The 22001-nt window shown below is 39.9% G+C and overlaps 1 protein-coding gene across 17 annotated transcripts in view; it reads right to left on the reverse strand.

Moving 5' to 3' along the window:
• Positions 1 to 22001, reverse strand: part of LOC105065286 (guanylate-binding protein 5) — a 58823-nt gene that overhangs the window by 33091 nt on the left and 3731 nt on the right. For 10 of the 17 annotated variants that reach the window (XR_012509063.1, XR_012509061.1, XR_012509062.1 and 7 more), the window contains exons 3-12: positions 21795 to 21922; positions 20522 to 20631; positions 20064 to 20260; positions 19448 to 19690; positions 18124 to 18404; positions 17146 to 17358; positions 16262 to 16364; positions 15777 to 15967; positions 8084 to 8165; positions 7542 to 7729 (exon numbers count right to left, since the gene is read on the reverse strand). Coding sequence is in view for 7 of the 17 variants with exons in the window: in XM_010950362.3 (XP_010948664.1) it covers positions 7542 to 7729; positions 8084 to 8165; positions 15777 to 15967; positions 16262 to 16364; positions 17146 to 17358; positions 18124 to 18404; positions 19448 to 19690; positions 20064 to 20260; positions 20522 to 20631; positions 21795 to 21922 (1736 nt within the window). In the remaining 10 variants the exon portion in view is untranslated. Of the gene's footprint in view, positions 1 to 3342; positions 4936 to 7541; positions 7730 to 8083; positions 8166 to 15635; positions 15968 to 16261; positions 16365 to 17145; positions 17359 to 18123; positions 18405 to 19447; positions 19691 to 20063; positions 20261 to 20521; positions 20632 to 21180; positions 21362 to 21794; positions 21924 to 22001 lie in introns of those variants that run through there. The other 7 variants (XM_074369884.1, XM_045513146.2, XM_010950364.3 and 4 more) reach the window with 7 other exon arrangements.

Consider the following 22001-nt stretch of genomic DNA (forward strand, 5'->3'; position numbering starts at 1 on the left):
AAAACGGGCCCCTGAGCTACAAGTGCGAAACAAGATAAACAAAAATGGTTGTGAGAAACATGTGAACTTTGAATAGTTCCATCATTAGCATTGATCATTTTATACAAAGCCATATACTGTTAACTTACCAGTCCCTCTCACAACTGGTTAGGTATTTGTAAAATGGATAGTCAAAGTGTATTAGGCACATGCTTTCTATGCCCAAATGGTCAGCTCCTTGACCCAGCCCCTCCAGACACCTGACCAGAGCTGAGGTAATTCTTTTGTAAATAAATACTTTCAGTTAGGAATTCTATAGTCTATTCTTTCAAGTGAAAAGTTAGCATCTAAGCAGCAGGCTACTGACAGATTAATAGAGTGGAAGGAATAACAAAAAGAAAAAAAAAACGTATTTCCATAACTCTAAAAATCACCTGCAAAGGTAGATGTGTAACTCTCACATCTTCAATTCGAGGGGAAGAGATTAAAGAAATGATTTTACTCCTTCATGTATTTAACAATTACTTAGAAATTTTCTCCTATGTACTGGGCACTTATTCTAAGCATCTAGCAATAGCCAGCAAAAAATGTATTAGGAGAAAATAAACTTCAGCAAATTCATCAAAGCTGAAGTTTTATGGAATCACATTATTATCTTTTCTGTCATGACCTATCCAACTCTTGACCTCTTCATTATCTTTCATAAATCTTTCTCTTAAGCAGAATTAGTTCCTGTTTTACCCAAAGAGCCTTAAGTAAACGTGGGTTGCTGGTTTTCTAACCCTTTTGGTATTTTCTGATTAAAACAGCTGAATCCCCTGAAAGATTATGCCTCAAGGACTAGACGTGAGGGTGAGGACAATGCAGGTCACGGTGACTTCTTGGAGAAGAAGAGTTTTGCCTGAACCCTGATCCCTTCTACAAGGTGATGCAGCTGAGATATTGCCAAGGACACCTACTGAGACTGCAGACCTTTGGGTATCACCAGTTGGGGAGACATGGATGCCTGAGCTCTTATCTCAATGGCTTTTGGTTGGGGACATCGAGTGGGTTGCTGAGTCCCAACCTCATGATATTCTCAAGGACCAGAATGGAGACCTCGTGACTCTATTGACAAGAGAAGGGAGGAAAGCTGCCCTAATGCTCAGACAATGATTCCTTAGACATTATTTCAGTGAGAAATTGAGCCTTGGATGAAAAGTACGATTTTTATCTCAGGAAAAGTACCCTCATCTAAGTGAAGGACAAGGATGGACTTGAGAGATTTGCATGACTAAGATACTTTCTTTCATATTTAACCCTCACAAATGAACTGTGAGTCAAAAATGAGTGACATCATTCATAAATATTTGTCATAAGAAACTCAAACTAAAAACATGGTGAGTCCACCCTTTCCTTAGGAACAACTTTTTAGCAAGCCTCAATTAGCCTTCATGTCCTTGCAGTCCCATTTTCTAGAAATTGCAGTCTTCATTAATCCTGCCTCCTTTCTATTAGGATCTTAAAAATATACCCTTTGTTTTTAGAGTTCCTTGAAGTATCTGTCATAATGAGCATATATAAAAGTGGGCAACTTTAGGGTCAAAGATTATTTATTCTTTCAAGGAATATTCCTCTGTTACACATTAAGAGCTGGATGGGAAAATTAGAGCTGAGGTTACAATGATAGAGATAAACCAGTCCCTGGTAGAAGGTGTCATCAGGGAGACAGGAGTACATTGACCATTTTAATTTTCAGAATCACATGGTAGGTTCAATGGGAGCACAAAAGAGGACCACCCCACCCAGTTTAGGGGAGTCAGGAAATCCAAGATTTCAAGGAGAAACTAGTTAGGTAAAATAAAGGTAAGGATCTATAACACAGGATGTTTGATGAAGTGAAGGCTGAATATTGTGTACACATACCTAGAATAAAGAGATAACATATCAAGATTTTGCAATAGGAAATAGTTCCTTAGATAAATAACGTACAATGCAAACATTAGTCAAGTGACAGGGAATTCCAAAAACACTGAGAAGCACTGCAGACAGATGGCACATATAACTCCTTAAAACTCTAATTTGTGGTTGGAAAGCAGAAGACACACAAGCAGGCATTTCAGTCATAAAGTATGATTTTTATATGATTTCAGTATCATAAAGTATGATACTTTATACTTTGTTAGTGACTGTAAGGCGGTAGAAATGAGCTCCATAGTACAAATAAGATTAGGATATAAATTTTTTTTTTCAGGTATCTGGACCACTCCAACAACCTCCTCTTTGAGCTGGCTGATTTTCTGGGAATACAAAGTTCCCTACCATCACCATCACCATCACCATCATCACCATCAAAGTTATCATCATCCTTGTTGCTTCTCTTACACTGCTGAACAAGTATGACATAGTTCCTAAAAATTTCAAAAGATACAAAGGTTTATACAAAATAAAGTAGTATTCCTCTCATTCCTGATCTCAGAAACCTAGCTTCCTCTAGAAGCAACCAATTTTCTAGTTGCCCATGCATCACTCCAGAGATTGTCTAAGTGTATACATATATGTATATACGAATTGCATCTCTTTTTGCAGAAATAGCGCACTATTCCTATTGGTCAACATCCTACTTTTCACACATCACAACGTATCTAGTAAATTGTTCTACACTTGATCTTAGCCAAAAGGCCGAGAAGCTCTAGTAAATTGTTCTGCATCGTTACAAATGAAACGCTGTCTCCCAATCTGCTGGATACATAACATTCCATTGTATGAGTATGCTAAAAGTCATGTTGGCAATCCCATACAGATGGCCATGTAAGTAGTTTTCAATCGTTAACATTATAACCAGTGCTGCAGTGGACATCATTTCTGTGAGTGTGTGTGTGTCCTAAAATAGAACCTGTTGGGCCAAAGTTAACATAGGCATTTAGTAAGTATTAGACATGATTTTCAGTAGATATTGTACCATTTGTACTCCCATAAAAGTACATGTTTTCAAAAACACTGAGAACACAGTTTGATGGCTTGTGAAGGGAAACACTGTATCTCATAGTTTTAGTTTCATTCCTCTTACTTTGAGTGACTTGGGTATTTCAGTTTTCTATAAGCTGTCTACTCAACCCATTTCTATTGACTTGAGGCTCTTTATGATACATACGATGATGAGACTGACGTGCTGCCCACTGCACTAAGAAGGCGTTTCTTTATGATACATAACTGGTATAAATTAGCTCTCTTCTGTGATATAAATTGAGGTTATCTTTTTGTTTCCTGAATTTCTTTATGCTCTGATACCGCAACAAATTTACATTTATTTTTATGTAGTTTTGTCAGTATTTTTATGCCTTTGAGTTGTATGTCACTTAAAAATAAATTCAATGTTCCAAGTTAACATAATAACTATCTTACTTTTATTGTTTTTATGGCATTTTTTTTAATGTTAGATCTAAAGTCAAAGTGGAATTTATTTGTGCAAGGTTTATCAGAGATCTAGTCACCCTTTATTCTATGACTCTCCAGCTGGCTGACAACACTTACTGTACTGTTTATATTTTCTCACTGATTGTAAATAATACTTTTCATATACACTTAATCAGGTATGTTGTTGGTTCTATTTTTAGACTATGTAGCATTTTCTTTTGCTATGTTTTTATGTTTCTGCCTCAGTGACACGTCCTAATTGCTGTAGTTCTATAAATTTCATTGCACCTCTTCAGATTGTCTTGGCTCTTTAATTTTTTTTGATTAGCTCCACTTCAAATTTGCAATCAGCCTTTTTTTTCCAGGTTTTAAAACTTTGTACTTGCATATTAAAAATTGTGCATTCCAATAATTAAAATCATTTGAACAACAAAAAAATGGCAGTCTGATTAAACTGCGTTTTACGGCCTGCAGGGCCTCTTGGATCACCTTACATTTCACTCTAGATTTCACTGTTGACCCACCCAGCTTCCTCCTTCACCAACGTGCAAGTTCTTTTCCTTCCCTGCCTGCCAGACAGGCAGATGGGAGAGGCAGGCGTGGCCTTCGTTGTCAGTAGTTCACCATTTTTGATGAGAAAAGGGGCAGCACAGTCATTTCAACTTGATCCAACCTCTTTGCATTTTACAAAGTTGAACGGCTAAAAGAAGTAAAATAAGAAGGCAATGCTTGTGGAATGTACAGTGTACACTGGCGGTGCACGTCTCATCACGACTCGCGTGCTTGCTTCTCCTGTTCAATCGTCTCTTTGGAAGGCAGTGGATTTTTCTCTTGCGTTTCTGTCTTCTTCAATTTCAACTTATCAACTTTCTCAATCTCAGCCATATCGGGTTTGTCAGACATGGTGGCAGAGGAAGCGGAGCAAGGAGCGAGCGAGCTGAGTCCGGTCTACTCAGTGGCACCGCCAAACGCCTGCAATCAGACTTTTTGAAATTTTAACTCAAAACACATAAAATTTACAGGTGAACTAAGAGATATTTGTTTTACACAGGGAATTGGCCCTTCGTTCAAGAACACACTATACATATTCCATTTGTATAATTATTCATGTGTGACTTTCAAGAGCATTTATTAATCATTATAATCTAAGGGTTTTTTTTTAGGATATTTAAAATTTGACCTCTTTATCTTCTAATCAGTCATTTACATTTCCATTTAAATTAAATATCCAGCCACATTTATTCTATTCATTCTTTGCCATTTGTTGATGACATTTTGTAGATGCTGTTTCAACCTGATATAAAGATGTCAAGGAAAACTAAAGTGCTTAAAACCTTTGAAACAAGCCAGCCAAAGACCAGTTGAAAACTTGTAAACAGTACCAGAAGTTATTGGCAAGAAAAAAACCGGAGACTTTAGTGATCCCATGTATTTTACTGGCTCCTCAAAAGTGACCAGCAAAAAGCCTGTGATATATATTCTTCATCATTGTTTTCTGGGTCTCTGAAGTGCAGTCATTTCAGTATTTTGCTTGCTCTCATTATTATTGTTCATTTTGGCCTAAAAACGTATATAATGTGTTAGAAAAGATAAACTTTTGAAAATCCCAGTGTTTTTAAACTTAGGTCTTCCATTAACAATTTATAAAATTGTCTGTTTTCCTTTTAAAGAGTTATTTCTTATCAAATCATGAGAAGATATTATTTACATCAGGAATAGGTTGTGGTTTAGGCTTGGAAGGTGAGAGGACGCACAGCACAACCTCGTTCACACTCACCCATCACTAGGGTTTGGCCAGGTGGCTAACCAGGCACGAGGACTTCTGCTATAATAAGACATTCCAGCCACATTCATGCTACTTGGGTGAGAGCCTTCCCTCTGAACAGTACAAATTCTCATACACCTTAGAAATACTATGAACTCCCATGCTTACCTAGAAATCTAATATAAATACTTCCAGATGGGATAAGAGAGAATTCCTGGAGAGGGGCTTCAGGATGGTGGAACAGAAGTATGTAGAGCTCACCCTCTCCCACAGATACATAAAAAAATACATCTACATGTGGAAGAGTTCTCACAGAATACCTACTGAACTTTGGCAGAAGATCTTATACAGAGGAACTACAAGGGAAACCATCCCGAAACCACACAGGATTAAAAAAAGAGAGAAAGGAAATAGGAAAAAGACCTGCTTCCTGGGGAGGCAGGGTGAAAGAGGGAAAGTGCCCTAACCTGGGAAGACCCCTATCCAGGGGAGCGGTAAGCTGGGACAGAATGGGAGCTTCAGAGGCACGGAGGAGAGCACAGGAGCCACTCTGCAGATAGAATAGAGAGAAACCAGGACAAAGGGTATGTGAGGTCCCTAGCCCAAGATGTGAGCCAGCTGGTGCGTGCTGGAGCCCAGGCTTCGGAGGATGGATCCAGGGAAAGAACTAGGGTTGACTGCACAGGGGCATCTTCAGTGGGTGGTGTGTGGTACAGGTTGAGGTGAGGAGCGTGTGCAAAAGAGCCTGGGTCTGCCATAGGAATCTCCACCACTGGTCCACATGAACAGAGGGGTGCAACACTGCCTACAGGGTGTGGCTTGGACTTAGAGTCTCCACTGTTAACTCGCTGTCATGAAGGGAGGGAGGAGAGGGACACTGTCATAGCAAATGCCTTCACAGCAGGCCAACAAGGTGTTCCTTGGCAGTAAAGCCCCCATAAAGGGTGATAGTTGACACCACAGAGGGCACTTCTCAGTGGACACCTCCTGCATAGGAATGCTCAGCAGCTCCTCTCCTAGCAGATGTGTTCCAGTCCTGCTTACCATGCATAGCAGCTCAGAAGTGGATCTGGGGGCTTATACTCTAACAGGAGGTCAGACTCAGCCTCCCACATGGCTACAAAAACCAAGAGCAAAGAGGAGGCCCTGCTTAACATTCAATACAGGCTTCGGAAAACACAACACCAACACATCCCCAATCAAGGGGGTAACAGCCAGCACACATGGAGGAAAGATAAGGTAGCTATTCATACTGGGAGAAAATGTTTGCAAACAATATGACCAGCAATGGCTTAATTTCCATAATATACAAACAGCTCATACAACTCAATAACAAAAAAAACAACAAACAACTCAATACGAAAATGGACAGAAGACCGAAACAAATATTTCTCCAGTGAAAACATACAAATGGCCGATAGGCACATGAAAAAAATGCTCAATATTGCTAATTATCAGAGAAATGTAAATAAAAAATACAATGAGAAAAATACCATATGATATCACTTATATGTGGAATGAAAAAAGAAGGACACAAATGAACTCATTTATAAAACAGAAAGAGACTCACAGGCATAGAAAACAAATCTATGGTTACCAGAGTGGAAAAGGTGTGTGGGGGTGGATAACTTGGAGCTTGGGATTTGCAGATACTACTACATTTAAAATAGACAAACAACAAGGTCCTAATGTATAGCACTAAAAGCTATATTCACTACATTGCAATGGCATATAATGAAAAAGAATATGAAAAAAATTATATGTATATGTATAGAAGAATCACTAAGGTGTACCTCAGAAATTAACACAATATTATAAATCAAGTGTACTTCAATAAAAAAAAGAGAGAGAGGATTTCCCCTGTGCTGTGTGCTGACTCACACAGGTTATCCTTACCAGGAGACAACTGCATCCGGATTAGGAGATGTCAGCCCCTCTTATTTCTAAGTCTTTGTGTATTTGATGCTTTTAGGTCTGTAAGGACCTACCTTAGGGTCTTAGGGTGGTAGTAGCGTTCCTAGTAACTGGCAGTAATTTTGGTCAATTGAACCAATTCCTGCTTATATTAGACACAGCTGGAATAACTACTTGATAATCCTGGAAACCCCATTTAATACCGGCTACCAGAGGTTATCCAGGAATCCATCAAAACAGCAGCACAAGCCCTGAGAAAGTTATTTATATCTTATAAATGCTTGAAAGTACCAAGGTCCTCCTGGATGGTCCAGAAGCTCACTCAACTGCCTGGACACAAATCACTAAAAAATCAAGGCTTCTAGTGAGTTAAAGCATTAAATTATTGGTGCTTCCCCCTGTGACTTTGCTTTAATTTTCATCCATAGCTTCTTGAGGCTCCAGAGCTTTGTTCCACAGTCACTGCCCAGACCCAGACCAGACTTACCTTGAGCATCTTAATCCTCTCATTCATCTCCTTCAAAAGGCTCTCTCTCACTCTTATCTCCTCTGTCATTTTGGCTTTAAATTCCATGAAAGCTCTCGTTAGGTTCTCACATTTTTTCAGCAGCTTTTTAACCTTTTGCTCATGAAGTTTCTTTTCCTTTTCAGATGACTCTCTTTTGGCTTTCTCTTCTGCTCCAGGTAGATTTTAGAGAAAAAAGAAAACAAGAGTCAGCCCTGAGAGCTACAAACCCCATTCCTTAGCTGTCTATGTTTTCAGTGACCAAACTGTCTTGAAAAAGCAGATGGAAATGACTAGGTTTGCCTATGATCACATATCAAGGGAAACTGTTAGAACCTGCTGGGAAAGGCCTTTCCTGACTGGCTGGACCTACAAACACAACTTGCATTTATTTTCAGATTAAGCAGAGTGTGTTCACGGGAAGAGAAGAAGCTCCTTAGTTCTGGAAGTGCCTGCTGTGAGGGTTCTCAGAGGGCACTGCAGGAACTTCCCCATCCCACTGTGAGCTGAACCCTTCCCTGTACCTGCTAAGGTCTTTTCTGCAACACGAAGGAACTCATTTATCTTCATGCAGATTTCTAGTTCCTCTGTTATCTTCCATAAGATCTGGAGACCACAAAAGGGCAAAGATATGTCAGGAATTTCAGAGCTGAACTTGTGCTGAAATAGTCTGAGAAAAAGATCTATTCTGAATAACATTCCCTGGTAGCCTTCTACAAATAAAATTTCCAAGATCCTGCCTGCCTCCCTGTTCCTCCAGCCTTCTTGCCAGTGTTGCTCCTTATCACCCATGCTAGCTTTAGCCAGTCAGAAGAACGTGCAGTTTTACAAACATGTAACCTTGGGTGCTTTCAAATTTTTCATATGCTGTTTTTTCTGCTGGCAACATCCCACCCTGGATAATAAGTACAATTTTTTCAAAATTTATATCACACTCCTCTTCCAGGAAGATTTCCTAAACTGCCTGCCCCATGTTAAATCATTTTTCATTTACATTGGTACATTTGTATCAATTGTATATTTTAAATGCATGAAAGTTATGGTGCATAAATTATATCTCAAAAAAACTGTTCATAAACTCTCGGCCACCAGCAAACTGGCGGCCAGTGCCATGCTGTAGCCCAAGGGAGAATCCATCTTGGCATGAGGCAGAGGTGTGTAGAGCTGAGTGCTGTAAGAAGCCAGTTTCTGGCCTCAACATCTTCCTCTCTGAGGAGAGCAGCCAAAATAGTAGAGTAGAAAGAATTTGAGTTCACCTCCTCTCATGAGCACATCAAAATCGCCACTAACTGCAGAACCACCATTGATGAAAAGGACAGGAAACTATCACAAAAGACCTTCAATTAAAGGTATAAAGAAGGAAGACAACAATATGGATAAGAAAGGCAGACTTGCAATAAAATCAAATCCTATACCCCTCAGTGGACAATCCACAAAATAGAGAATGATTATATTGCAGAGCTTCTCCCACATGAGGGAGAGTTCTGAGCCCCATGTCAGGCTCCCCAGCCCAGGTGTCCAGTATCAGGAAGAGGAGCCGCAAGAGCATTTGGTTTTGCAAGTCAGTAGGGCTTAACTGCAGGAGTGCCACAGGAATGGAGGAAATAGAGACCTCACTCTTAAAACACAAATTTTCACATGCACTGGGACCAAGAACAAAAGCCGTAATTTCATAGAAGCCTAGGTCAGACCTACCTGCTCATCTTGGAGGTTCTGCTGGAGAGGTGGGGAGTTGTTTAGACTCACAGTGGAGACATAGAAACTGGTAGAGGATATATCAGGGGGTATTCATTTGCATGAACTCTCCTGGTGGCTAACATCTTGGATCATTAGCACCAAGCCTGGCCCCACCCAACAGCCTGTAAGCTCCATGCTGGAACACTTCAGGCCAAACAACACATCCCCACCCATCAGCAAGCAGGCTGCTTAAAGCCTTCTTCACCTCACAGCTGCGTTTAGACTTGCTCCTAGATACAGCCCTACCCACCAGTAGGCAGTCACTGGCCCCTCCCACCAGGAATCCTGCACAAGCAGCTGGACCAACCTCATCCACCAGGAGGCAGATACCAGAAGCAAGAAAACTACAATCCCACTGCCTGTGCAATAATTTTGCAAACACAGACTGAATCATACTCTGGGACCAGATGGCCCCAGGCCCTTGTGTGACAATAGGGTAGTGCACTGCCAAAATGCAGAGGATGTCTCCTACATCGGGCCACTTCTCCAAGGTCAAGAAGTGTAACTAACCTACCACATATATAAAAACAGAAATAGAAATTTAAACAAAAATGAGGCAACAGAGGAATATGTTCTTGACAAAAAAAAAAAAAAAAAGATAAAACCCCAGAAGAACTAAGTGATGTGAAGATAAGCAATCTACCTGAGAATGAGTTCAGAGTAATAATCATAGAGATAATCAAAGAACTTGAGAGCAGAATGGATGCACAGGGCAAGAAGTGAGCAGCTCTTAACAAAGAGTTGGAAAATATAAAGTACAGCCAAACAGAGTTAAAGAATACAATAACTGAAATGAAAAATACCAGAGAAGAAATCAATAAAAGACTAAATGAGGCAGAATGGATCAGTGAGCTGGAAGACAGAGTAGTGGAAATCAATACTGCAGAGCAGAAAAAAGAATGAAAAAAAAGAGGACAGTTTAAGAGACCTTTGGGACAACAATATTCACATTACAGGGGTCCCAGAAGGAGAAGAGAGAGCGAAAAGGCCTGAGAAAGTATTTGAAGAGATAATAGCTGAGAACTTCCCTAAGTTGGGAAAGGAAAGTCATCCAAGATCAGAAAGCACAGAGGGTCCCATAAATCTAAAAGGAACACATCAAGATACATTGTAATTAAAAAGACAAAAATTAAAAATAAAAAGTGAATATTAAAAGCAAAAAGGGAAAAACAGCAAATAACATACAAGAGAACTCCCATAAGACTATCAGCTGATTTTTCAGCAGAAATTCTGCAGGCCAGAAGACAATGGCACAATACATTTAAAGTGATGAAAGGGGAAAACCTACAACCAAGGCTTTCATTCAGATTTGATGGACAAGTCAAAAGCTTTACAGACAATCAAAAGCTAAAAGAATTCAGCACCACCAAACCAACTTTACAACAAATGCTAAAGGAAATTCTCTAGGCAGAAAAGAAAAGACTAAAACTAGAAACAAGAAAATTACAAAGTGGAAAAGCTCATCAGTAAAGCAAATACAGTAAAGGTAGGAAGTCACCCACACATGAACTATTAGAAAGATTAAAAGATGAAAGTAATAAAATCACCTATATGCAGAATAAGTAGTTAAGGGATGTACAAAACAAGTAGATGTAAAATAGGACATCAAAAGCAGTAATCACGAGCGGAGGAGAGCACAAATGCAAGGTAGTTAACGTGCACTCAAGGGGCTTCAAGAGGGCAGAAAAGAAGGATGTGGATCTCACCTTCTCCCACAATTACAACAAAAATAGATCTACATATGGAACAATTTTCACAGAATATCTGCTGAACTCTAGCAGAAGATCTTATTTAAGTAAAGCTTCAAGAAAAATCTCTATGTAACTGGATAGGACAAAAAAAAGAAAAAGAGAAGAATCAGAACAGGGCTTGTGTCCTGGGGAAGGGGCAGTGAAAGAGGAAAAGTTCCCTCACACCGGGAAGCCCCTTCACCAGTGGAGTGATCAGTTTGGACAGAAAGTGAGCTTCAGTGCTCAGAGAAGAGTGCAAGAACCACTCTGCAGCAGGCAGAATGGAGTGAAACCTGCACAGAGCATACATAGTACTTAACCTGAGATGCGAGCCTGCTGCTGCATGCCAGGACTGGGTGCTGAATCTCGGGCTTCAGAGGACCCAGGGAGAGGACAGAGGTTGACTGTGCAGAGACAGTGTGAAGGGGCTGGAGTGTGGTATGGGCTGAAACTGAGAGTGTGTGCAAAGGAGCCTGGGTCTGCCATTAAAAGCTCCATTGTTGGTGTTCACAAAGTGAGGGGCAGACCCCACCATAGCTGCTTCCTTTTTGGCATCATCACAGGGCATGGCCCTGCCATAAACACCCCACTGTTAACACAGGTTTGCAAAAGAAAAGGAAGGACTCTGCAATAGTGGTCTCCAACTCAGCTTGCTCTGGAAAGGGTGCAATTATTGGCAGGTTTCCCCCAAGCAGAGGTGGGGCTGACATTTGTGCCCATTCCTATGGCCACACAACTTCAGAATCAGGGCTGAAATTATGTTGTCTCCCAAGTGTCTGTGGCAGATTTATACCAGTGGAGCCTTTGTAAACTCAGTGTCTGTGAGACACCTGAGCAGAATACTGGTGCACAGCTGGGAGACGTCTGGTGTTAACAGCTGGCAAGTGCACACGGAAGCAGTGTTGAGGTCAGGACTGACCCTGTAAATCCAGGTGAGCAACTATGCATGACTATAGCAGTTCCTGGTGCCTGACTTCAATGGATCAGCCCTGGTGGCTTTGTGAGTACAGCTGAGGGACACTAGAGCACACTGCTTGCATTCACATGGCTGAGGCAGGGCCCAGGGGAGTGCCAGCAACAGCATATACTTTGTCTTGAACCTGCACAACAAATGACAGACATTACAGAGTGCACTTTCTGGTAGACAGCTCTTGTGAAGGAATACTCAGTTGCTCCTCTCCTGTGGAAGCCCTCCGGTCCAGCCTACATCACACTGCAGCTCAGAAATAGATCTGGGGGCTTCCACTCCAACAGGGCTGTGACAACTGCAGAGCAAAGAGGAGGCCCTGCTTAACATCCAGTGCAGGCTCTGGTCACCACAACACCAACCACATGCCCAATCAAAGGGATAACAGCCAGCACAACACATGGAGGAAAGATGTGGCAGCCATTCATACTAAAAAGTGTGCTCACAACAAAAATATTAGATGCACACAGGCTACACAGGGATGTGCTCACATAAATACAGCTCTTCAAGGCCACAGTAAACAACTGCTACTTCTAAATTCATACAGTCAGAGAAATAGAAGCAAAATTAAGAAGCCGCAGAACCACTCCCAATGAAAAGAACAAGAGAAATTCCCTGAATGAACAATGAAACAGACCTCTCCAGTCTACCAGAGCTTGATTTCATAAAAGGGATAATAAAAATACTGAAGGAATTAATAAAGGCTATCAACAGAAATGCTGGTGCCTGTAACAAGGAACTAGAAACTCCAAAGAAGATCTAGTAACATTAGAAAACTCATTTGCCTGATGAAACTGACAAAGGCTTGATCTCCAGAATACATAAGCAGCTCGTACAACTTAATAAGAAAAAAACAAACAACCCAACCCAAAAATGGGCAGAAGACCTAAACAAGCAATTCTCCAAGGAAGACATACGAATGATCAATAGACACATGAAAAAAAAAAATGCTCAATATCACTAATTATCAGAGAAATGCAAATCAAACTACAATGAGGTATCACCTCACACAAGTCAGAATGGCCATCATTCTAAAGTCCACAAATGACAAATGCTGGAGAGGCTGTGGAGAAAAGGGAACCCTCCTGCACTGCTGGTGGGAATGCAGTTTGGTGCAGCCACTATGCAAAACAGGATGGAGATTCCTCAAAAGACTAAGAATAGACTTACTGTATGACCCAGGAATACTGCTCCTGGGCACATATCCAGAAGGAACCTTACTTCAAAAAGACACCTGCATCCCAATGTTCATAGCAGCACTATTTACAATAGCCAATACAAGGAAACAGCCTAAATGTCCATCAACAGATGACTGGATAAAGAAGAGGTGGTATATTTATACAATGGAATACTATTCAGCCATAAAAATTGATAACATAACGCCATTTGCAGCAACACGGATGTCCTGGAGAATGTCATTCTAAGTGAAGTAAGCCAGAAAGAGAAAGAAAAATACATATGAGATCACTCATATGTTGAATCTAAAAAACAAACAAACAAACAAACAAACAAACCAAATGCAAAACAGAAACAGACTCATAGACATAGAATACAAACTTGTGGTTGCCAAGGGGGAGGTGGGTGGGGAGGGATAGACTGGAAGTTCAAAACCTGTAGATACGGACAGGCATATGTAGAATAGAGAAACAAAACTATACTGTACAGCACAGGGAAATATATACAAGATCTTGTGGTAGCTCACAGAGAAAAAAAAATGTGACAATGAATATATGTATGTTCATGTATAACTGAAAAATTGTGCTCTACACTATAATTTGACACAACATTGTAAAATGACTATAACTCAATTAAAAAATGTTAAGAAAAAAAAAAGGAAACTCATTTGCCAATATGAAAGCCAATGTATAGGCAATAAAGAGCAAACTGAATAATGTACAAGAACAAAAAAGTGATCTGGAAGGTAGTATAATGGAAATCACCCAATCAAAACAAGAGCCAGAAAGGCAAATGAAAAAAAATGAAAGTAATATAAGAGACCTATGGGATAATATAAATCATGACAATCTGTGCAAAAGAGGGGTCCTAGAAGGCAAAGAAAAAGAAAAGGGAATCAAAAATATATTTGAAGGAAGTATGGCTGAAAATTTGTCAAACTTGAAGAAGGAAACGAATATCAAGGTACAGGAAGCACAGAATGTCCCAAACGAGATGAATCCAATCAGACCTAAACCAAGACACACTATAGTTAAAACGGCCAAGCTAAAGATAAAGAGTGATTTCTAAAGGCAGCGAAAGAAAAACAGAGTTAGTTACAAGGAAACCCCCATAAGGCTATCTTGGTTTTTCTACAGAAACGTTGCTTGCCAGAAAAGAGTGGCAAGATATTTTCAAAGTCCTGGAAGAGAAACACTGCAACAAAGGACATTCTCTCCAGCAAGACTATGACTTAGACTAGGAGAGACCACAATATCCTCAGACAAGCAAAAGCTAAAAGAGCACAGCAACACTAACCCTGCCCTAAAGAAACACTGAAACGTCCCCTCTAAACAGAAAACAGGCAAGAATCTATAGACAAGAGTAAATCACTATTGGAAATGTGACAATAACTGCAATGAACAGCAAGAGAATAAACATGAAGATGTCAAAGAGGATGTCAAACCATAAAATATGGGAGAGGGGAAAAAGAAAATATATATTTTTTTCTTTTTTTAGAATGTGTCTGAGCCTATATGATTACAAGTGTAAAGCAAGGTATACTAATGGGTTAACATACTTGAAAAACAGAGTAACCACAAATAAAAAACATACAATAGACACATAAAAACAAACAAAAAAAGAACTGAAGCATAATACAAAAGAAAATTGTATAGAAAAACAAAAAGAGAAAGAAGCGAACAAACAACAAATACAAAATCAACTGGAAAACAATGTTTAAAATGGTAATAAATATATATTACCTTAAATGCCAGTGGACTAAAAGCTCCAATCAAAATACAGAGTGGCAGGTTGGATACAAAAGTAAGAGTCTACAATATACCGCTTAAAAGAGATCCACTTTAGGGTGAAGACACACATAGTTTGAAAATGAGGGGATGGAAAAAGTTATTTCACGCAAATAGGAATAACAAGAAAGATGGGGTAGCAATATTCATATCAAATAAGACAGACTTTAAGAAAAAGGCCATAAAAAAGATTTTTAAAAAGACACTATATAATGATAAAGGGATCAACACAAGAAAAGTCTATTATATTCGTCAACATATATTAACCCAATATAGGAGCACCTAAATACATGAAACAAACACTAACAGACATAAAAGGAGAAATTGATGAGAATACAGTAATAGTCGGAGACGTTAAACGCTCACAAACATCAAGGGACATATCTTCCAGACAAAGAATCAACAAGGCAACAGAAATCCTAAGTAACACAATAAAACAGTTAGACTTAATTGATATTCTCAGGACATTACACCCCCCCCCCAAAAACACAACGTATCTTCTTTTCAAGTGCTTATGAAACAACCTCTAGGATGTTGTTAAACAAATTATAGTGCTTATGTTGTGCAAAGCATCATTCTAAACACAAATATTGACTCATTTATGTCAATACCCTTGCAAAAAGCTATCATTACCATCTCCAAACAATCTATTTATAAGTGGTGGAGCTGAGATTCTTACCTAGGCTGTCTGATTCCAGAGTCCTTGACCTGAGCCACAATGTTACGCTGCCATTCACACGTTGTCAGTGCTGCATGTTCTCATCAATACAGAGAGGAGAGATAATGATTAAAATCCAGAGATGAAAGAACTGATTAATACCTGGCAATGATGCCTCAGGTCCAGGGCCCTCTGTTGCAATGGATGCTGGAACATCCTGTTTCTCTCCATTTGTCTGACTTGTTCCTGAAGGATTCTCTGCCTCTGCTCCATCATTTGCTGGTACTGCCTTAGAACTGCCACCCACATTCTTTGTTCTTCAGCCTTCAGAACCTCTGCTTTTACATGTGCCTCTAAGAAAAAGGTAAATGACAAACATCTCTAGGATTAAAGTACCCTTCCTTCTGCCCCCACTCTTGTTTGCTATTGCTGCTACTGCATAGACAACATTCCCTGGGGTCATTTTCCTCTCCAGGTAATCATATTCTAGCTGACAGTACATGCCCTATTCAGATACAGACTGAGGACCTAAGAGTGGCACATCTTTGCCAGTCTTGCTCTAGTTTAATGATCCCATGTGAACCAAGCCACATTAATTAAAAATGTGTAGGATTTCTGTCTTGCATCTTTTCCCATTTTCTTCTCACCTTCCATCTCCTTTTCTCTTTCTATAAGAGCCAGGTCTGTCTGCAAAATGCGATCCCTCACAGACTCCTTGGACTGTAGATATTTCTGCAGAGCTTCCTCAGCCTAGGAACGCCAACAGATGCAGTTAGAAGTAGGAAATAATTAGAAATGTTGTAGACCTCTTTATTTCTTTTTCTTCCTAGCACCCTTTCCTCCCTGCAAGTGCTCAGCCTATATTTAGTGAAACTGTCAATGAAGCCTCTTCTGTTGAGAGGTGGGCACATGCTCTGGGCTGGCCTATCAGAGCATCCAAGGCCACTAGACGCAAAAGATTTGGGTACAGACAGAAACATACTGCAACTTGGGTGTTTTAAAGACTGATATGGATACTGGAAAGATGCTTTCTCTCTCCTGAGACCGAGGCCACAAAGGACTAGTTAAGCTGGGAGCTGTTGGTGTCATCTTTGCTGCCATGCAGGGTGAGCCTGCCTGAGAATGAAGCCAATGGTGAGGAAAACAGAACAGAAAGCTGCAGGTGGGATTGGAAAGAAAGAAGGAAAGGGGGGAACTGATTGCATTATTACATGGCATAGACTGCTTATATTAAGCCCTTGACATACCTACACTTACAACTAAATTTAAGCGCTTTACTTTTAGCTTATGTGAGCCAGTGAATTATTTTCTTAAGTCAGTTCAGTTATTGGGATTCTGTCCTGTATAACTGAAAAAGTCCCTTTGTTGCAGCAAATGTTGATGGTTGCAGTAAGAGTCTGGCAATTATGGTGATAGCATTTAGTTCTTTCTGTCTGTGATCATAGATCTTTGAAAGAAGACCCCCAACAGTTTAATTACTTACTTAAGTTAATTATACAATAAATTAATTAATACATGAAACTGGGGATACCTGTATTCCTTTCCTGGGCTCCTGATAGTACTTTGCCTTCAGCTCTTCTGTCTTCTGAACGTAGAGACGATGCCCCCCTGCTGTTAAATAAATCCCCCGCTTCACATCTCCTTCCAGAGGATGAAAAATATCCTGAAGTAAAGCTGAGCAACGGTCCAGGGACGCCTCCGAGTTCCGTTTATGGAAGTCATCCTGTCTGGCTTCTAGCAGGGTCTTCAAAGGGACAAAGGCCCATGGAAAGGGTGTTAGCAACACTTCAGTTCTTCTAGAAGTGACTCACAAAAGGAATATCTCTATCTTTCTGGAAGTTTTAGAGGACTACAAGCAATAATATATCCTCCCTAGCAAACCTAGAAGTTTCAAGGATGATACACTATAGAAAAATGACCTGACTTCTGTTTGAAGTATCCCGAAATATCTTTCTTTTCCATTTCTGCTTTGGGTATAATCTTCACACTGCAGATCTCTAGCTTCATGCCCTAATTTTAAATGCAACCTACAGTTTTACAATCATCCTAGTTTCAGTATTATACTAGGCCTGGGATTCCCAATGAGGAGGTAGAATGGAATGACTGGTCAGAATGATGAGTGTGTGCTATTAAACCTGGGGACATAATCTTTTAGTAGATCCATTTGGCAAATCTGTATACTTGATTAATAAAAATGGAAAGGTAATATATTATGAATATAATATTTTAAGGAATAAGATTACTTAAAAAAATTAGTCCATGATTGTAACATGGTAAGTTAAGTTGTTTGTGTGTGAGAGTTTCAGAATCTATAGGGTCCGGAGTGGTTACAGGTTTATTTATTTGTTTTCAGAAAGATAGTGATATCTTGGCCACATAGTGATAGTCATTATCTTCTAGTCTAGTAAGAATTGTTTTTCTTAGTTAAGTCCTCATTTTGCCTTTCATAGCAATGCTTTGCCTTTTATTGCCCCTAAGCTCCATGAACTAGAGCCAAAAAGACAATTACTTCCAGTTTTTTCTGGAAACCTTGGTCCACATCCTTGAAAGAGTTCTTCATGAAGACTTCAATGGCCTCTCTCTCACTGGCCCTGTGCAGGTCCTGCAGCTCCTGGAGGGTTTCTGTGGGAAGCTGCACCTTCTGGAACATCTGCTGGTCATAGTGGGCAATGGCCTTTTGCACTGCAGCTAAGTTCTTAATCTCTGCTAAGGCCAGGACTGCATCCTCCATGCAGGGCAGATCACCACTGCTGATGGCATTGACGTAGGTCAACACCAGGCTCTCTAGACCTTTATAGGAGGAAGAGATGCTTGAATTATTTGCAGAGTCAAAGGACATGCTCTGAAGTGAGTAATTCTGAGAATGCTAATTTAACATATTCAACATTTCTGCACAGTATTCAAGTGGTCCAAATAAATTCCTTTGAGAAATTATGTGACCAAGAAGATATATCTTTCATTTTTTGAGAAAAGAAAGTCTTCAAAGGGGAAAGTTCAAGATCTATGTGAGCATGCACATTTCATCATTTTCTCATAGAGAATGAGCAAATGTTTATATAAAGTTATGTGTATTCCTCTGATTAGAATACTATGACCTTTTGCCTTTGACTCTTCCCTTTCTTTCTCTCTACTGCGGGTTTCTGTTCCCTTCAGAGTTCCCTTTTCTCTTCCACTTCAACATGTAAAGCTGGTATGAGTGTTACCCTCATCAGAAAAAACACAAAGTAGGCAAATTAGACCAGATCACCGTACTCTTTGTTGCAACGTTCCTGTTTGTCTTCATTGTCCTTTGTACACTTTCGTTCCCTCTAGAGCGCAGCAATAATTTATAGAGTTCTGAAACATACAGTATTTAGGAACAACTGAATCAAGAAGTCTGTCTAGACTTCTTTAAGGTTTCTAGGCACACTTGGCATCTATTTGCTTAATGTTTGTATCAGGTACATTCCATTTCTACAGAAAATGTTTGTGTCTTCTTCTTCTTCCTCTCAAAGGCTGTGACACACAGTAAGTATCCACCATTTTGGTGTAAGAAATGCTGCCAACTGCCATGTGGGTCAGTCAGGTTCAACACTGGACCACTTACAGGTAGAACTTTTTAAACTTGACCTTTTCTTCCGATTACATTCCTATTTTATCTTACTTTGGAGGCACTGCTAAAAAGCACTAGAAATACTTTTGTGACTGACTGAAATTTAATCAATATAACACATATGATTTTCTTGGAAGTAGCTAACAATGCATTTCCAGCATTGACAGTGGAAGGGGAAAGTTACAACAGTGCTCCCATTCTCTATTTTGAGTTAAAAGAAAATCCTTAAAAAGGTACTCACGAGATCCATTAACCTTAATGCCTCCCAAAAGAGTTTTAGCATTAGAATGGCTGAAGATGTAGGAACAGAAATCTGCCACTTGTTGTACAAATTCAGGATCCAGGTCGTCATCACGCAGTGTCTCAAGCTGGGCAAGCTTCTTTCGAAGAGTGGGTAAATAAAAAATAAAGCATTTCTTCACTGTAAAGAATTTCTGTATACACAGACGGGGCAAATTAAAATTTTGAAGACCTTGATCCGTGCCTGAGGAAGGAAAAAGAGCATTTATTTATATAAGAGTAATATTCATTTTAGTGCATTTCCCACAAATAAATGTGCCTTCTACCAGATCTTATTTGTTTCACTGTATCTTTACAAACCCTAAGCAAAAAGTTAAAATGGGGATCAATCAGGAAATCAAAATGGAAAATGAAAAAGTAATTTGCTTCAAGAAGAGGTGGGCACACAATTTAATACTGAATCTATTAGTTCACTTTAAGTTAATAGTATTAATTATTTATTTGGTAGTTTAGTCCGTTTTAGTCAATATAGGAAATTATAAATTTAACCAGAAACACACAGGAGGTAAATCTTGTGTTACTTTTCTCTCTCTTTCCAAAACTGAAGTCTCTGTTACCTTGCTTTGGCCTCAGTGAATTTTCCAGGTACTCGTCTGCTGTGATAAGTTGCCCATGTGCTTCCAGGTCAAGGTAGAAATCTCTCAGAGTCCACACTAAGTCTGGACAGATGCTCACAAAGTCAGCTGCATCTTCTATCCCATCAAGATCAGGTGAGGATACTGTTCTGAGCAGACCTGACAGCTCCGTCACATAGCTGAGATGCAATCAAGGAAAACTGTTGCAAATAGGGCTGCGTCTAAGCCGCACCTAGCTCCGCGCCTGCCTGTACTTTTATATGCCCTTTGAGTTGTACCAATTCCTCATTTCATCAGCAAACATAAAGAGTCTTTATCCTGTGTTTTTAACGTTTGTAGTGTTTTCATTTTATGTTTGATTCACAAGGACTCATGAACACAGACGGTGAACAGAGGCGTTCTCTCTGGCTTTGGTGCCGTCCTGAACCACAAAAGGATACTGCAAGAGGTCGATATCCCTCTGGTCAATTTTGTTCATGGTATTGTATACAAAGGTGCTACTTAGTAGCAGTGCCAGTACAAATATCTGGGTGTCATTCTTCTTGTCACCCTAGAGGTCAGAACAAATCTCAGTCATGTCTCATGGCATTGCCATATGGACAATTATTAAAAACGGGCCCCTGAGCTACAAGTGCGAAACAAGATAAACAAAAATGGTTGTGAGAAACATGTGAACTTTGAATAGTTCCATCATTAGCATTGATCATTTTATACAAAGCCATATACTGTTAACTTACCAGTCCCTCTCATAACTGGTATTTTCAAAATGGATAGTCAAATTTAGTGAAGATAACCAGAGTACTTAAAATCAAGATTTCCTATTGTGTAAAACAAAGTTGGCCTGTATACGTAAAACATACATCAATTTTACAGTGTAATTTTTCCACACAGGGCAGTTCACATTACTGATCTTATCTAATATTCAAAACGACGCTGTGAGAGAAGTTTTTACATACTATCTCCACATTACAGATGAAGAAACGAAAGCAAAAACGGGTTGACCATTTTGAATTGTAGTAAATCAAAAGCAAAATGAAGACATAAAAAACAGGAGAAGTTCAAGGGAAAGATCCAGTTTCGTGCTCGAACCAGCTCCTACCGATTCACATTGTGCACATCGACTCCGAGCCTTGAGTCTGGCGACTTCTCTTTGGCAGCCTGCATTCAGCTGTGATGGGAGTATTTAGAAAACTGGCAAGTGCTGCAAATCGAGGCTTTTTCCCCAGGGGGCCGGTTGTTCTGCACTTCCCAGCACAGAATGGAAAAGCCCCGTTTATCTCCTGTGCAAGTAACAAAATGGACAAGAAAAAAGGGGAAATCGAAGATTTGAGGAGACTTAATGTTTCTTATCAAAGTCTGAGAGCTCCAAGTTCCAGGGTCCTGATTTGGACTCAAGTCCTGGTAACCCAGCGCTCACTGCTAATCTCCATCCTCTGCAGGTTCAGACTTGTGACAGTGATTTTGTTTGCACCATCTTTCTGCATTTCGGTTAACTGTCTAGCTCTTTGTTAGCCTCCCAATCATGATTCTGGTATATCCATATATTTTTCTTACTTCAGGTTTCTGAACTTTGCCTTTTAAAAGTAGAAGGGGAAAATAAGGTGGAAAATAAAATCAAGTGGAAGTACAAAAAAAAAAAAAAAAGGAAATCTCCCTGCGTAACGAACATTGAAAGATGAGGAGGTTGATTAAAAAGGAACCCTAGTCCCTTACCTTCTCTACGTCACCAAGTCCCTCGGTGTCAAGAAGAACCAGGGTGTGGTCTGGCTTCTTGGGGTGAGGCACACACCACATCCAGATGCCCTTGGTGTGAGGCTGCACTGTGGATCTGATAGAGAAGCCTGCAGGGGGAGTGCAGAGGCTGTAACAGATGAGTGGGTTTGGAAATTGGACCCTTTCTTGACAACTGAGCCAGAGTTT

The sequence above is a fragment of the Camelus bactrianus genome, chromosome 9 (genome assembly GCF_048773025.1).
Source record: "Camelus bactrianus isolate YW-2024 breed Bactrian camel chromosome 9, ASM4877302v1, whole genome shotgun sequence".
Lineage (NCBI taxonomy): Eukaryota > Metazoa > Chordata > Mammalia > Artiodactyla > Camelidae > Camelus > Camelus bactrianus.